The 16,436-nt window shown below is 51.7% G+C and overlaps 1 protein-coding gene across 4 annotated transcripts in view; it reads left to right on the forward strand.

The window, feature by feature from the left end:
* The first annotated feature begins 5,770 nt into the window (after positions 1-5,770).
* The window catches only part of BCAS1 (brain enriched myelin associated protein 1), a 74,869-nt gene continuing 64,203 nt past the window's right edge, over positions 5,771-16,436 (forward strand). For all 4 annotated transcript variants that reach the window (XM_084888457.1, XM_084888459.1, XM_084888458.1 and 1 more), the window contains exons 1-2: positions 5,771-5,913; positions 16,276-16,352. In XM_084888457.1, the coding sequence (XP_084744583.1) occupies positions 16,281-16,352 (72 nt within the window). In that variant the 5' untranslated portion in view covers positions 5,771-5,913; positions 16,276-16,280. The remainder of the gene's footprint in view (positions 5,914-16,275; positions 16,353-16,436) is intronic.

Below are 16,436 nucleotides of genomic sequence, written 5' to 3' on the forward strand. Positions count from 1 at the left end.
AGGACAGTCACACCTTGGAGCACGACCAGGCCCCGAATGTCAACAGTACCAACACTGTAAACCCCAGCCCACCCCGCCCAGCATGGGTGGCATCTCTCTCTCCATAGTAATAAAAACAGGACCCACCCCCATTGATGTTGGCTAAATACTTTATACACATCAGGCTCCGATCCCAAGGTGACATGAGACACTTAGTCCTGGGGCCTTGAGAGGCCTTGCCTACTTTCCCAGTGCTACTCTGAGGCAGCACCAGGTTCCAACGCTGAGAAGGACCCGTCGCACATGGGGTCCCATGCCAGGCCCTACCCCTCAGCCAATCGCCCGCCCCCGTAGAGGCCAACAAGTAGCATGAAATGGTGGGAGCCGTGGTCTGGGATTCCAGGAGATGGCAAGTGGGGCTCCGCAGGTGCCGGCAGTGAATCTCCTGGCACGTGGACGGAGACCAGCAAGAAGCTGTGCTCTGAGCTGAGTCGCGTGGGCCTGGCTTGTGCTTGGCACGGTGCTCTATCTCTCAGAGTCGGAGGGTCAGACGGTCTCGCTGCATCCTAGTGCTTCCGTTAAAAACAGAGCCCTGGCCCATTTAGCTCAGCAGATAGAGTGTTGGCCTGTGGACACGAGGGTCCCAGGTTCAATTCTGGTCAAGAGCATATGCCCAGGTTGATGATTCGATCCCCAGGAGGGGGCGTGCAGGAGGAAGCCAATCCATGATTCTCTCATCATGGATGTTTCTTTCCCTTCCTCTCTAAAATCAATAAAACTATTTTTAAAAAAGAAAAACTTTTTTTTTTTTTTAAATGTGCCTCAGAGATTCAGGGATATACATGAGCATAGTCAAGTGACCGGCATTCAATGAGGCCGGCAGGTGGCTTTTAGGTTACATGTGGGGTTTGCTACCACGTGTCTGTCCGTTGAACACCTGTATCTGTGTCTTTGGTTTCTGTGTGCAGGAAGGGGCATACCCTGTTTTATACATGTGTACTGAACATTTCATTAGGCACAGATCCTGGAGCCAGAGGCTATATGCTGTCCTTTTGTTTACCAAACGATGCAGCAGGCACTGTGCTAGGTGCTTGTGAATTATCTCATTTAGTTCCCAGAAAACTCCATGCCTGGGCACTGCCACATCCCATTTTACAGATGATCACACAGAAAGGGTAAGCCCCCTGCCCACGTCACACAGCTACCAGCTGCTGCAGCGAGCTTCTTGCTCAACTGTGTGACCCCAGAGCCTGGTTCTAATGGGCTGGGCCCTGGGTTAGGCCTTGAGAGACTGACCCCAGCATCAGCCCATGGCCCGGTTTGGGGTGAGATATCTGTCCTCTCTGTGCCCACGTTTCCTTCTTCCCCGTACTTCTTACGTCATCGGTCTAATGAGGAGCACATGATTGGGTACAGGAGAGCGTCTGGAAATGCTCAGTGATGGCGCACAACATCACCACAACAGAACACGTCAGATTCCTGTCTCAGCCAGGCAGCCGGGCTCGCATGACCACCCTGCAGTGTCTAGGGGAGCACCTTCGGCTCAGTGATGGAGAGCAGTGATGCAGGAGGAGGCGTGTCTGCGGGGCTGCCCGAAGGGAGGCCTGGAACGGGGTCTGAGAGGTTTGCGGGGCCTCTTTCAGCACAGCAACCAGCTCAGCCCGGATGCCAGGGCGCCCGCTGATAACAGAGCTGACAGCTCCATGGGCTCGTCAATATTTGAAGAGGGGTGGAGGCCGTCAAGCAGGGAGATTACGAGGCTGAGCAAGTGAACAGTGAGCACCACCTAAAGCATGTCCGGCGGGGAAGTCTAGCCCAGGGAGCCGCCGGGTGGGCCGGGGAGGCGGTCCCCACCCTGAGGTGCGGCCCAGGGACTCCCTGATGCCACAGCCAGGGTTCTGCACAGGTTTGATGCTCCGAGGTCACCACCTTTAGTTTTGAAGAGTTTTATCTTTGAACTTGTGTTGCGGGAGTAAAGCTCATGGGGCAACCTGGTAGAAGGCCCCGAAGCAGAACACTGACAGCCCCAAAGCTGATGGGGGCGGGGGTGATGGTGGAGGGGAGGAGCGCGGAAGTCTGGGTGGGCATGCAGAAGGTACGGCCACTGTGGTATATCCTGGAGGGATCCTATAAAACTGAACATGCGCTGAAACCTGTTTGGTTCAGTGGATAGAGCGTCGGCCTGCGCCTGGAGGGTCCTGGGTCCGATTCTGGTCAAAGGCATATGCCCTCGTTGCGGGCACATCCCCAGTAGGGGGTGTGCAAGAGGCAGCTGATCAATGTTTCTGACTCTCTATCCCTCTCTCTTCCTCTCTGTAAAAAATCAATAAAATATATTACAAAAAAAAAAAAAAAAAAAACCTGAACACGCTCTGATACGTGACCAGCACCCATACTCCTTGGTGGTTGCCCAAAGGAGTTGAAAACCTGCGTGCACAGAACACCTGCACACGGTGTTGACAGCAGCTTTGTTCATAACTGCAAACATAGACGAGCCTTTCGGCCGTGAAAAGACGTGGAGGAACCTTGACGGCGTGTGACTAAGTGAAAGAAGCCGACCTGGCCAGGCTGTACGACCACACCACTGGACCTTCTGGAAGTGACAATCCTGTGGAGACATCTAAAAGATTAATGAGGGTGCCCAGCTAGGCTGGCTCAGTGGTTGAGCATCAACCCATCAACCAGGAGGTCATAGTTCGATTCCCGGTCAGGGCACATGCCCAGGCTGCAGGCTCAACACCAGTAGGGGGCGCGTGAGAGGCAGCTGATCAAGAGTCTTATCATTGATGTTTCTCTCTCTCTCTCTCTGAAATCAATAAAAACATGTATTTTTTTAAAAAATTAATACGTGGGTACTGGAGGGGGAGAGGACTGGGGAGAAGGCAGATTGGTTAAAGGGGGGTCAGATCTATGGACAAAGAGCCAGGCTGTGGGCAGGGGAGGTACATACAATATGCACGCCCTGTCTGTTGCCACCTCATTCACAGGTGGCATTCCTGATGCCCACAGGCACAGGCTCTCAGCTAGGCCCACAGGGAGGGTAAGGGCTGCGAGTCATGTGGGCAGCTGGGTTGTAGAAGCCCTGACAGCCCCGAGAAGCCATACCTTCCATCCAAGCCAGAATTGACTCAGACACAGAAAGGTCTTTCAAGAAACATGAGCAACCGAAGAACCATCCCAGATCCCTTCCGACTCGGTTCCGCCTGTGACAGCTTCTGCTGGAGACGCAGCCCTGCAGGGAGAGCCTGTTCCCTGCTTCCCGCCCTTCAGCCCTCGTCGTGAGGGGAAGGCAGGGGGTGTAGAGGGAAGTGTGATTGTCTGGAGGGGACACAGCAGCCACTGGGTCAGCCACTCGCTCTGTGTTGGTAAGGACTATCTATGAGCCGTGTGCATGCGGGGCGTCAGGCGTGAGTTAGGGCCTTGGAAGGCGGCAGAGCACGGCACACGGGCATGGTCACGTTCATGCTGGTGTCCTAGCCAGGGACTCGGTTGGTTGGAGTGTGGTCTGTGTGCCAAAAGGTTGCGGGTTTGATTCCCAGTCAAGGTGCATACTAGGCTATCGGTTTGATCCTCATTTGAGGTGTGTATAGGGGGCAACAGATTTCTCTCTCTCTCTCTCTCTCTCTCTCTCTCTCCTCCCCCCCTTCTCACCTCCCCCTTCCTCTCTCTCTCTAAAATAAATAAAAATTTATCCTCGAGTGAGGATTAAAAAAATTCATGCTAATAACTTGAAATTTTCATTTTTTCCTTTCTTAGAATGATTTGTGTAGCAGATGGAAGGTACAAGTAGAGAGAGAGACGTCGTGGAAGAAGGAAAAGCTGTGTACACATCTGAGTGCCTCCAGCAATGCTTCTTCCTCTTCTCTAAGGGGCTTTGCTTTTTCATTTTTTTGCACCTGGTCCTGCAAATTGTGTCCCCAGCCCCGCCTCTGCCACTGCCACTAAGTCAACACGAGGTGAGAGTCTGCAATAGACACACTGCTCGGTTTCCTCCCACCCTCACAGCCAGAGTCACTCGGCTCCCTAAGCCCCATATGATTCTTCTGTAAAACGGGTGTAAAAACCCCAGTCACAGCATGGACACAACCGAGAGGGAGGGATGCCAAGGCTTTGCAAAGAGTCAGATGCCATCCACGTGGCGGCCGTTGTCCCAGATAGTCCAGAGTGCACCCGCCCCATCAGGAACGGTAGGCCCAGCACCTGCTCTGAGGTGGGAAGACAGCCGTCATGGTTTGTAGGGCGCTGGGGGTCGGGGACACAAAAAATAAGCACAAAGGTGCTCAAGGCCAAGGGCAGCCGACGGAGACTTAGTGGGGGAGAGTGCTGTCGGTTGGGGACAGTCAGAGTCAGGGCCAAAGCTGAGCCCTTGCACCTGCAGCCGCACTGCCTCTGTGCTCCCTGGCACAGTGTGTGTGTGCCTGACGGCTGCTTAGTAAACGGGCTGATTACATTCCAGACTTAAAGGTACAGCACTGAGTTGGAGTCAAGTTCACAGCCCTCGTCATGGGGCATCCGATTGTGGATTCAGTGTTTGTTTAAGTACCATTTTTGTCCCTTACATGTTGCATTCTGAAAGGGGTCTTTCCCGGCTCTCCCCGTGTCTCTCTCTGGGCAGCCGTGGCTTTTGCTTCGTGGTGGGATCGCACTCTGCGGTTCTGTTTATTTGTCGGGCTCTGAGTTCAGTCACAAGGAGCCCCGGAATGTGGGGCAGAGCCTCCCTCCTTGCCTCTCTAAAACGGAGTCTTTTTTAATATATTTTATTGATTTTTCACAGAGAGGAAGAGAGAGGGAAAGAGAGGCAGAAACATCAATGAGAGAGAATCATCGATCAGCTGCCTCTTGCACACCCCCTTCCAGGGATATGCCCTCAACCAAAGTACATGCCCTTGACCGGAATCGAACCCGGGACCTTTCAGTCCGCAGGCCGATGCTTTATCCACTGAGTCAAACCGGTCTCGGCAAACCGGAGTCTTTTTATAGCCTGGTACCCAACAGGAATTCATGATGGATGCTTGCATGAGCATATTGATGAATAAAACCACAGTAATTCCTAGTCTGCATTTCTCCTAAATGTTTTTTTTTTTCAAGAACACTGAAAAGCATAATTTACCATGTTTCCCTTTTTGCCCTGGCTGTTAGGAAGCTCAATATCTTCATACCAAGTCTGTACATCAATATGCACATTTTCAGTGACCCTCATCCCATTGCTGTGCCCACTTTCGTTTTTCTATCTCCTTGAGCTATTTTTGATGTATGCTCTCAGGCTGTATCTGCATAGTCCTTGTGGGGCATTTTAATAAAAAACCCCTCCTGGAATGAAATAAACTAAACAGCCTGTCCTGACCCTCCAGTGGCACGCTCTGACCCCAGAGCAATGAGCTGCACCTAGTTACCTGCTTTCCGGCGCCCAGAGGCCTTGGGGAGCGATGTTTGCCTGAGGAGGGCAGTTCTGTGAAGGAGATGCTATTTCCTCCCTTTTTAATGGTTTGGTTAGTGGGGGGGCAGGTGGTGTTCTGGAATCAATGGAGGTGAAAGGCAGACAGAGCTGCAAAACCTCACAGAACGTGTTTTCCCTGCTCTGGCCATGACTCACGGGAACAGAGGAAGGAATCAGCTACCCAGGTCAGCCTGGGCGGCCACAGTGGGTGAGGGGCCCCGGACAGGATGCTTGGAGTGCCAGGGAGGCACCAGAGCGAGAGGAATCAGTTGGTTGGTTTTTATTGAAGAGGCGCTGCTGCCATAGGCCCCACCCAGGCTGTGTTTGCCCGGCCTGTGTACTCAGCCAGCAGCTCCGGATGAGGAAGCAAAGGGCAGGGAGCCGGCTCAGTTGACAGCTGGTCCCGGGCCGAACCAGCTGCAGACCAGGCGCCCTGCACCAGAGCAGCTCCAAGTGGCACCAGGGGACCGAGGACACTCCCTCCAGGGACGCCACAGGTAACTCTCCTGGGTCCTCTGAGCACGGCGTGAGGGTTTGTAGTTTGGGGCAGGCGGTGACCTGCAGAAGCCGGGGGTCAGCGAGAGTGGTTTGACCCCAGCTCTGCCATTGACTCACTGTGTGGGCTTGGGTATCTGTGAGCCTCCGTTTCACCATTTGTGGGATAGACCCCAAAACGGCCTTCCCTAACAGGTCTGCCTGGGATGCGGTGATTATGTGGCAGTGGCAGGTGCCAGAGGTAGCTCCTGTTTGCAGAGAACCACTGAAGGTTGTTTTCAGTGTAAAACTTGGGGTGGGGTGGGTTACTCAGCAGTGGAGGTGTGAGGTATGTGATTTGGGGACCACTGTCAGGACATGGATGCCACGGAAAGGCTGCCTGAGGGGACCTAGGACCTAGGCAGGAGGAGAAGGGGGAAGAGACCCTGGAGTGTCATTGGCAAGCCTGGCTCTTTGCACAGTTCGTCTTACTTAACGCTCCCGTTTGCAATCCCAGCTGCACGACTCCAGGAACTTGCATGGCCGTCCGCAGCCTCGTTCTCCGCCTGGAGAGCCGAGGTGATTGAAGGGCAGGTGCCCTGGAGCTTCAGGCTCCTGATCTATAAAATGGGATAATAATAGTGCCGAGATCAAAGCCAAGGCCATGAGGGCGGAGAGGACCAGGGCCGGAACACCTGAGCCTGTGGGTGTCAGCTGTGGCTTTTGTCGCTGCCATTCTGTCGTCTTCTCTGTTTACAATTAGGAAGCTGAGGCTGGGCAAGGGGAGGACACGTTGGGGCCTCCCAGAAAGGAGGTCACGTCGCGGCTTGAGTGACGTGGGTGAGGCACTCGCCTCAGGAGCAGACTTTAAGCAACACAGAAAGCTCCGTCACCAGGACAAATTATACTTTAAGGCAATATTTTAAAATTGTTAAGCTAATGCCAAGAGATCTATGTTAGGCACAGATGGGATCAGTAACAGCACTCATCTGGGTTCGTTTAAGGTTTTGTGAAAATATATTGCTCATCTTGAGGCCTGAGTTTTCTGGGTCCTCCTTAAGTTCCGCTCTGGTGGCTCCCTCCCCCACCCTCATCCAAGCTGCGATCACCCTCAGCCCTGGGGTGTGTAGTCCTGCTCCCTCCAAAAATAAAAGGGGAGAGGGACAGCTAGGTACTTTTCAGTTTAAGGAGAGTGGGCCCACCCAGCCCGCCGGAGCCCCAAGTCCTGGGAGGTTCTTTCCCCAAGCGCTCTGAGCCTGGGGGGGGGGGGGGGCTTTTCAGGGAGAAGGCAGGCACTTGAGGAGGGCTGGCCCGGAAGAGCCCACGAAGGCTGGGGTCCGCTGGCAGGAGGTGCTCGGAGAGGCGTGGGGAGGCCTTGGCAGGTTCCGGCCCCGTCCAGCAGGCTCACCGTCCTCATCCTCTCCAGCTCGAAGCTGTTGGCTCACTGTCAGCAGCGCCTCTGGCCTCTGCCCAGAGCTGGGCGGGAAGTGGTTAAGGATTCGAGTGCCTGAGTCACATGGAAACAGGTCCGACCCCAACTGCCTCTTCACAGCTTCTGGCCTGGGGACAGTGTCTCCACTTACCCACCCAATGCGAATTGGGGGCCACCAGGAGCAAGCAGGACCAGCGAGGTGCCTGCCCGCACGCAGTTTGCCTTCTGGGGTGAGGGCATCGCATCCGGTCTGGGTGTCTTTATCTGTGTGATGGGGCGTGGCCGGCTGCTGTAGGAAAATGCAGCTGATGGAAAGACAATGCCTGCCCCAGGGCTGGGGCCAGGGTGAGGCCAACCAGGCCCCTGGGGCAAAGCTGGGAGACATCCCCTGCCCCACCCTGAGAGTGCGCCTGTTTGCACTTGCACCCGGCCTCTCCAGATCCTGGGCCTGCCTGGCTCATCGTCAGTAAGCCTTCCGCCAGTGTTACCTGCCGCCCTTAGCTTAACGATGTGTGGGCAATGCTGAGAATAAGGTGGTAAGCTCTAAGACTCTGGGAGCATCAATCATTTATATAAACATAATAGACTAAGACAGTGGTCAGCAAACTGCAGCTCGAGAGCCACATGCGGCTCTTTGGGCCCTTGAGTGTGGCTCTTCCACGAAATACCATGTGCGGGTGTGCACATACAGTGCGACTGAAACTTCGTGGCCCATGTGCAAAAGTCAGCTCTCAAAAGATATTTCAATCGTTGTAATGTTGATATTTGGCTCTGTGGACTAATGAGTTTGCCGACCACTGGACTAAGAAAGAGATCAATTAGCAAGTATCCTGAAAACACACAGCTCCGTTTTGATGAAGGCACCCCTCCCCTGGACCCAGGCGGTCCCATAGCAGGATACAGGGCAGCCAGTCCTCATGCGCCCCCTTGTGGAGGAGGCCGGTGGTACCACTGCACCTGGCAGTAAGGTGCTGGGAAATTCCAGGATGCAGGACCACAGGATGTGGGAGAGGAGGTCTGTTCTCTTCACTCACCTTGACCTTGCCTTTGGAGAGGGGGGCACAGGGCTTTTCTGCTGTGTGTGCCAGTCTGGCCATGTTGGCACTGCCCTCCACTGGGGGTGAGGAGGGCTCACAGTTTGCTTACAGGCCATTGCATCGGCCGAGGCATTTCTGTTTGCTCGGTGACTAATTCTGTCAGCATCCACCCTCCGAGGACCTGCCCCTCCCTGTAACAGTCACTCTGCTGCCTGGCTGCAGTCTGATTGCTCTTTCTCTGGCCTCTGGGCCTGGATTTGCTGTGTGATGGGTTCCCAGGAGGTGTGCTCACTGATAACCTGCATGTAAACCCAAGGAATACCAATCAGGGGTAAAGGCCACTGTCAACTCACAGGAGCTCATGAGGTTGGGTCTGCGATGGCCCCTCTCCACCCTCACCTCACAGACAGGAGCGGAGGCATCTGCCCGCAGCTGGTGCGAGCAGGACCTGACCCAGGTGGAGGGCCTGACCCCAGGGGAGGGCCTGACCCCACTGGAGGGCCTAACCCAGGCAGAGGGTTTGCTGTTTCATCACCAGGGACGGCTCCCTAACAGCTCTCAGAAAAGCAGGTGCCGGAGGCACTGGGCCACCAGGAAGAGAAAATCGCTAGATCCAGCCCCTGAGCAGGTCCCTCCACTGAGACACTGGAGACATTTGGGGCAGATAGTCCTCTGCCACCGGCGTCCTGTGCACCGGGGGTGCTCACTCTGAGCCCTGATGCTCAAACCTGTCTGCAGGCATGTCTACTTGGGGGGGAGGGATTGGGGGTAGGGGTGGCAAAACTGCCCACAGTTGGAGAAACACTGCCTGTGAGCTCCTGAGAATCAGAACGAAGAGCAGAACATTTTAACAAGATAGCAGAGAGAGATCTTCAGTACATCTAAACACCCGTCCCAGGACCACCTGGGTGCCCTCCCCATTTACCTTTCCTGAAACACTGTGACGTATAAGGCCTGTTGGGCTGGTGCCAGACCTCTCTGTGCCTCAGTTCCTCACCAGAAAATTGAGCAAATAACAGCATCTAACCCGGAGGGTGATTGCCCAGGCAGGGGAGTCAGGACACACATAACGGCAAACACGGGAGGTGTTTCATGTAGTCAGAACGGTGAACACCGGCCTTTTCCACAAGACAAAGGCATTCCGAGAGCATGCCTTGCTGGAGGCCTCATCGTGGTGAGACTGACGGGGGCTGGCTCAGGCCTTAGCTTTCTCTCGGAGGAGGAAGGTGAGTGCTCCCCACTCAGGCGGCCCTTCTGCCGTCCTCCTCCGGGGCACCCACACCCTCCTCCCTTCTCACAGCCCAGCGGGAGAGCAGGCTGCCCAGGAGCAAGCACGCCCTGCACACATGCTCAGGAAAAGAGCGCTGCAGACCAGGTGCTCTCTGTTTGCTGTTTTGCTTGGTGACCCAACCGGCTGACCCGATGGGCCACCAAGGCGGGCCCGGGAAGGGTTGGGGACAGGCTCGGGTGCCCTGGGTGGCGGTGATTGGGCCCTGGGGCCCTGCCTGAGTCTGGGCATCCCCAGCCTGGTTCTCTGAGTCAGGGAAGGCTGCACCCAAGAGGTTCCCAGCCAAGGACTCTCGTTCACCCCGAAATACCCAAAACAGTGGCTCCCGGCGTTGGCTGTCATGGAAACCACCTCGAGATCTTGAAACTGTAGGGATGCCGGGCGCCAGCCCTGGAGAGGCTGGTGGGGTGGGTCTGGCTGGGGCCTGAGCATGGCGATTGGAAGGTCACCGGTGACTCTAACCTGCGGCCCCGTTTGAGGACTGGCCTCAGGGACACAGCGGGAGGTGGAGAAATGAAGGGACTTCCTCATCCGAATGACCTCCGCCCAGAGAAAGGTTCACCCCACATCCTCAAAATGCGAGGCCCTCAAACACGAGTCCAATTTCAAAAACAAAGCGCCCTGCCATGGGGCAGCTCGTGTTTAATGTCAGCCACGGTCACCAAGCAAAACAACTAACACCATCGGCTCCTGAGAGAAGGGCGAGGTGACACCACCCTCAAATGCTGCCCTCCTCCAAATAAAAGCTAGCTCTTTCCAATGAAGACTTTTTCTGGGCGAAAACCTCTATCTGATTTATTTGTCTCATTTGTTGAAGACTTGAGAAAACGTCACAGGAATCATTATCTGTACTGCCCTGAGCCTCAGTTTTGCCATCTGTTAAATGGTGATTAACCAAAGGACTTGAGAGCATGCATATGGGCCTAGCCAGTGGCCATGGACAACAGGGGTGTGGGGCATATGTGGGGAGGGGTTTGGGTTGGGAATAGGGGGATGAGGACAATTATGTGGTACCATAATCAATAAAATTAAAATTTTTTTTTAAAAAAGAGTCCTTACCTCACAAAGTCTTGGAGAGGCTAATAAGGTGGTCACCATGCTAGTTGTCACAGGACAGTCTGCTTCCCCGAACACCCTCGTCCCTGGGACAGATGTCACCATCACTGTATTTCCCACACGAGCCTGATCATAGAACCAACTGTGTATTTGCTAAAACTGCAGCTCCAGGGCCCCAACCTGGCTTTTTTGGTGAGAATCAGAAGTTCTGGCGGGTTCCTCAGTTTTTTATCATCAGGGAGCTTGGAGGGAGGGCGGGGGGGAGAGACACTGACAGAAAACCCTATATAATAAAAGGCTAATATGCAAATTGTCCCCACGGGTGGGAGTTTGACCAACTGGGAGTTAGACATTTACTGACCACCAGAGGGCAGTATGAAGCATGGCAGGTGTCAGCAACACAGTGCTGGCAGGAGACAGCACTGGAGGCACTGCCAGCCCCAGTGGGCCCCAAAGAGAGCGGGAACATGGCAGGATGGTGAAGCAGTGAGCAGGCAGCGCCAGACCAAGGCAGGTGTGAGTAGGGTCCCCCATCACACCACTGGTCACCCCACAGATTGGCCTTGATCATCGGCCAGGCCTAGGGATTCTACCCATGCACAAATCTCACGCACAGGCCTCTAGTACCAATAATAATGATGGCGATAATCCTAACCATGGCAACACTTGCATGGGCATTATCGTATGCCAGGCCTCGAATAGATTAATTTATTTTTCTTTAATATATTTTATTGATTTTTTACAGAGAGGAAGGGAGAGAGATAGAGAGTTAGAAACATCGATGAGAGAGAGCCATCGATCAGCTGCCTCTTGCACACCCCCTACTGGGCATGTGCCGGCAACCAATGTACATGCCCTTGACTGGAATCGAACCCGGGACCTTTCAGTCCACAGACCGACGCTCTACCACTGAGCCAAACCGGCTTTGGCTTGAATAGATTAATTTAATTCTTACAACAACTTCTTAAAATTGGGGCTGTGGTTATTCCCATTATACAGATTAGGAAACTGAGGCCCAGCAAGGCTCAGTAACTTGCCCAGGGTCACAGACTCAGTATACAGCCCATCAGGGCTTTCAAACTCAGGGTTCATCTCCAGAGCCTACATCCCTGCCATCATGCTACACTGCCCTCTTCCAAGAGCGCCCAGCACATGGCAGGCCTGCCCTGCATGTCAGATGTGATTATCATAACCGTTCTATTCTTTGTACTTTGGGGGGGGGGGCATTAAAAGACTTGGCACTCCATTGCCAACTTTTAATTGGTAAACTTTTAACAGACGTTTTAATTGTGAAGGTTTAATTGCGAAGCATCTTCTTTGCCCTCCCCAGACATTTTGACCTCACCTTGTAGGCTTATATTCATTTCTGCTGATACTAACATCGGCCAGTAGGTGGCAGCACCCCTTTGTTTTTGTCCCGTGTAAATCCTGCTCCTCACATTTGAAGAAAGGGCAGGAGGGATTTCACAAGACACGTTATCACTGCTGCCAGAAAGCAATCATTGCCTGAATCCAGGTTGTCACTCCCACAGACGTTCCCATGGCTTTTCCTTCTTCCCGGCCACCTGCCCTGAAATCTACAGAGGCTCTGAAAATGTGCAATGGCAGGGCGCTGTAACCCAGCTTTGCGGGTGACCAACTTTCTCTCCTGCCCGCACACATCACACGCCTCCCAGCCGAAGACTTTGCATAACCTCAAACCCCAACTTGGACTGAATTTATTTATTTATTTATTTATTTATTTATTTATTTATTTATTTATCATTTTTATTTTCCCAGTAATGTTTATTTATTTTTTTATTATGGTATCACATAATTGTCCTTATCCCTCCATTCTCACCCCAAACCTCTCCCCACGTATGCCCCCATCCCCCTGTTGACCGTGACCACTGGTTAGGCTTACCGGTATATGCATCCACACAAGTCCTTTGGTTGATCTCTCCCCCTTACCCCCACCCTCCCCTACCTTCCCTCTGAGGTTTGAAAGTCTGATCAATGCTTCCCTGTCTCTGGGTCTGTTTTTGATCATCAGTTTATGTTGTTAATTATTTCCCCTAAATGTGTGAGATCATGTGATACAATAAATACACTTGTGAGAACTGAAAATGAGACCAGCCATAATGGTTATGCTGAGAGGCAAATAAATCGGTCTGTAGTGAGTTTCTTTCTGGGCCAACAGTTCTTTTGAGTTCTTATTTCAATCGGACTGAATTTAAAGTGAAAACTAGGAGCTCCAAAGGTTGTGTAAAAAGCTGCATTTAGGGAGACAGAGTTCGCCGTGTGTGTATTTGTGCATGTGGCCTTGGTCACAACCTTCAACAGTTTTCCCGTCTGTGAAATTGTCTTGCTGATTTGCTGTAAGGGAGTGAATTAGTTTGCTGCTAGCAACCCTCTTAGAACAGTTTCTCAACACATGGAAAGTGTGCCGCCCCAGCAATCCAAGGGTTGGGCTAGAATGAAGGATGAAGAAAAGACAGACAAAGAGAATAAGCTGGGTCTAGGTGGATCTTCTGTGCCTCCCTGAGGCCACAGAACAGGTCCAGACTGCAAAGCTGAGGCTTTATTTATTGTCAGGGACAAATATGGTAATTTACAATGTTGTTGTAACTTTCATTTGTTTTGGCAGCACTTGCTGCCCCTCCCACAGCCCACTAGCTACCCAGGAAAGATCTAGAAAGCAGTCACAAGATCAAGCTTAATTATGCTTACAGGGCTGTGCTCCAAGCTGGGACTTGTTTGCGACTTTGCCAGCAGGTCAGCTCAAGGCTTAACCCTATAACCACTCCCTTCAGGAAAGCACTCACCAAATTGGTTGTTGTTACTATTTCATTAATATGGTTGTTAGAGCTGTTATTGTCGTTATTTTTATACACCGTGGGTTCAAATCCTGATCAGTCTTACTTACTATGGGAAACATATAATTTCTCAGCCTCCTCAAACCACTTATTTGCAAAATGAGTGTATATTACCCAGAGTGATGTTAAGCAGGGATTGATAAGCTTTAAAAATATATTTTTTTCAATGAGAGTGGCTGTCTTCCTTTTTTCTTTTTTTCTAGTAAAGCACAGAGATCAGTTGAAACAAAAGTACACTCTCAGATAAGGGAGTGCGGGCAGACTGGAGAAGTGAGTTGCCCCCTTGGCTATCTTCCAATAAAACCAACATTTGAATTTCACATGATTATGATGAATCACAATCCATGATTCTTCTGCTTTTTCCAACCACTTATGAATGTAAAACATGTGCTTAGCTCACTGGCTGTACCAAACAGCCTGTGGGTGAGGTGAGCTTTGTCCCTCAGCTGCCATTTGCCAACCCTGGTCTTAAGGATTTAGTATTATATTCATAACTAGAGGCCCGGTGCATGAAATTCATGCACAGAGCAGGGAGGGGAGGGATCCTCAGCCCAGCCTGCACCCTCTCCAATCTGGGATCCCCCTCACAATCCTAGACCACTGGCTCACCTGCCTGCCTGGTCGTCCCTAACAGCCCCCTCTGCCATCCTGCTCACCCCAAACTGCCCTCCCCTGCCTGTCTGGTTACCCCCAACTGCCCCCACTGCTGGCCTGGGTTTTCCACACAGCCTGTTTGTTCAGTCATTTGGTCATCCCTCGCTAACCCCACTGCCGGCCTGGTCATAGGTAGCCATCTTGTGAGGGTGTGAGAGTTAATTTGCATATTACCTCTTTATTATATAGGATGCCCATTTGTAGATTAAGCGATGACCTATTGTGATTACGTACACCATGGATTTTACAAATAGCAATACTGCAAAATACCTAGTGTCCTGTATGTTTCAGTGCTGCTCAGCTTTATTACATGGTGCAATTAAAGAACATGTAAAATCCCCAGATCCTGTAATCTAGCAGAATCCCCCAAGAGAACAGGAGGTGAGATCTATGGCCCTTTCCAGCCTCAGTAATTTCTGCTTACTTGACATGTCAATTTCTAGAGCACAAGAACACACAGGGGATGAGAGGCCCATGGGACCCTTGTAGGTGCACGGGCTGCTTTCAGACAGAAGTCAGGCCTGACTTGTATTCTGAAAGCCACCAGAGAGGGTGGGCAGTGAGTTGGAGGTGGGACTACGCTGGAATCGCTTGCGGTGTGTGAAGCAGGGTTTAGGTAGCGGTCTAGAGCAGCTGGAAGAGCCCATTCCTGGGACCAGGCAGACTCTGGGTCAGATCCACGCTCGGCCACGTATCCTGGGTGGGTTTGGGAGACTGGACTCCCTCCTCTTGAGGGAAGTGATAAAACGTGGAGCATCCTAACGATCAGGATAATGGCAGCCTGTGTTTGCATCTTGCCTCTGCCATTGCCTGGGTGACCTGTGGGAGGTAATGGAGCCTCCTGGGACTCAGCTTCCTTGTATCTAGAGGGAGATGATGACACCTGTCTCACAGGTGGGTGGGGCCACATGAGAAGATACAGGAAATGCACCTGGAAAATAGACTGTGGAGGACAGCATGCTAAGTAATTTCTGGCTGTTATTACCATATCTAATAAAAGGGTAATATGCAAATTAATCATTACTCCATCACAAAGATGGCAGCGCCCATAGCAACTAGGATGGGATGCTAGTGGCATTGCCCCAGCAACACAAGCCCATCATCCCGCACTCCAGAGGCCCAGATGTGGGCTTAGTGATGGTGTGGGCTTGCTTGCCTCTTGTCCTCTATCATGGCCCCCTATTGCTATGTTAATCAATTTATTTTATTCATAGCATCATGCCCTATGTCTTTTGTTTAACAAACCCTTTTTATTGTTTATTATGAGCTAGACATTATTCTAACCACTTAGCAAGACTTAGTTGATTTAGTACATATGTTCCTGTGAGGCACAGAGAGGTTAATTAACTCACATGAGGACACACAGCAATGAGAGGCAGAGAGAGGTTTGAAGCTCAGGTTGTCTTGCTCTGGCTTTGTGCGCATAACCACCTACCAAGCTGCCTTGTCATCAGAAATGGCCTGGTTTGTGGGCTTCTTATTTATTTATTGTTTGTCATCCCATCACCACTACCTCTTCCCCCACCCCCTGTGAGGTCAGGGGCCTCATCTCTTTAATTCATAGTTGTAACCCTGGTGCCTGGGGCAGTGAAACATGCAGAGTTGGTGCCCAGTATATATTTGTTGAATCAATGAATGATGAAAACATAGCCAAATAAATATATAATTGCAAGTAGTTCTGTGGAAAAAAAAAATCCATTGCTAGGATGGGTTTTAATAAAAGACATAATTTAGTTTGAGGATCAGAGAATACTAAAAATTTTAAGTATCCTTTAATTATCTTCACACTAAAATCTCCTTGGTTATAAAAGCTGTGACCGAGAGGGAAGAAATGCTACCCACACTGAATACACGGTTCATCATGATAAATATTTACCCCAGAAATGAAACACAATTGAAAATCGGGGCTGGTTTGACTTGCACTTTGTGGATTAACGGTCTAAAACGTCTCTTTCCCCCCAAATAAATGCAGGCCATGGTGGTGACATGCCACAGTAACTTACCAGGTCTCTACTTTTGATTGTCTTGAATTCTAATGTCTCTCTCTTTTCTCTCTCTTGCAGGAACCATGGGTAACCAAATGAGTGTCCCCCAAAGAGCTGAAGAGCAGGAAAATGATTCAGAAACAGACGCTCACGAGGTAGAGTAGCTGCAGTCACTGAGCATGAGCTCCCCCACAGGCAGAGTGGCGGGGGGGTAATGGGGTTGGGGGGGGGGGCCGCCT

This window comes from Pipistrellus hanaki (assembly GCF_964339955.1).
Source record: "Pipistrellus hanaki genome assembly, chromosome: 6".
Lineage (NCBI taxonomy): Eukaryota > Metazoa > Chordata > Mammalia > Chiroptera > Vespertilionidae > Pipistrellus > Pipistrellus hanaki.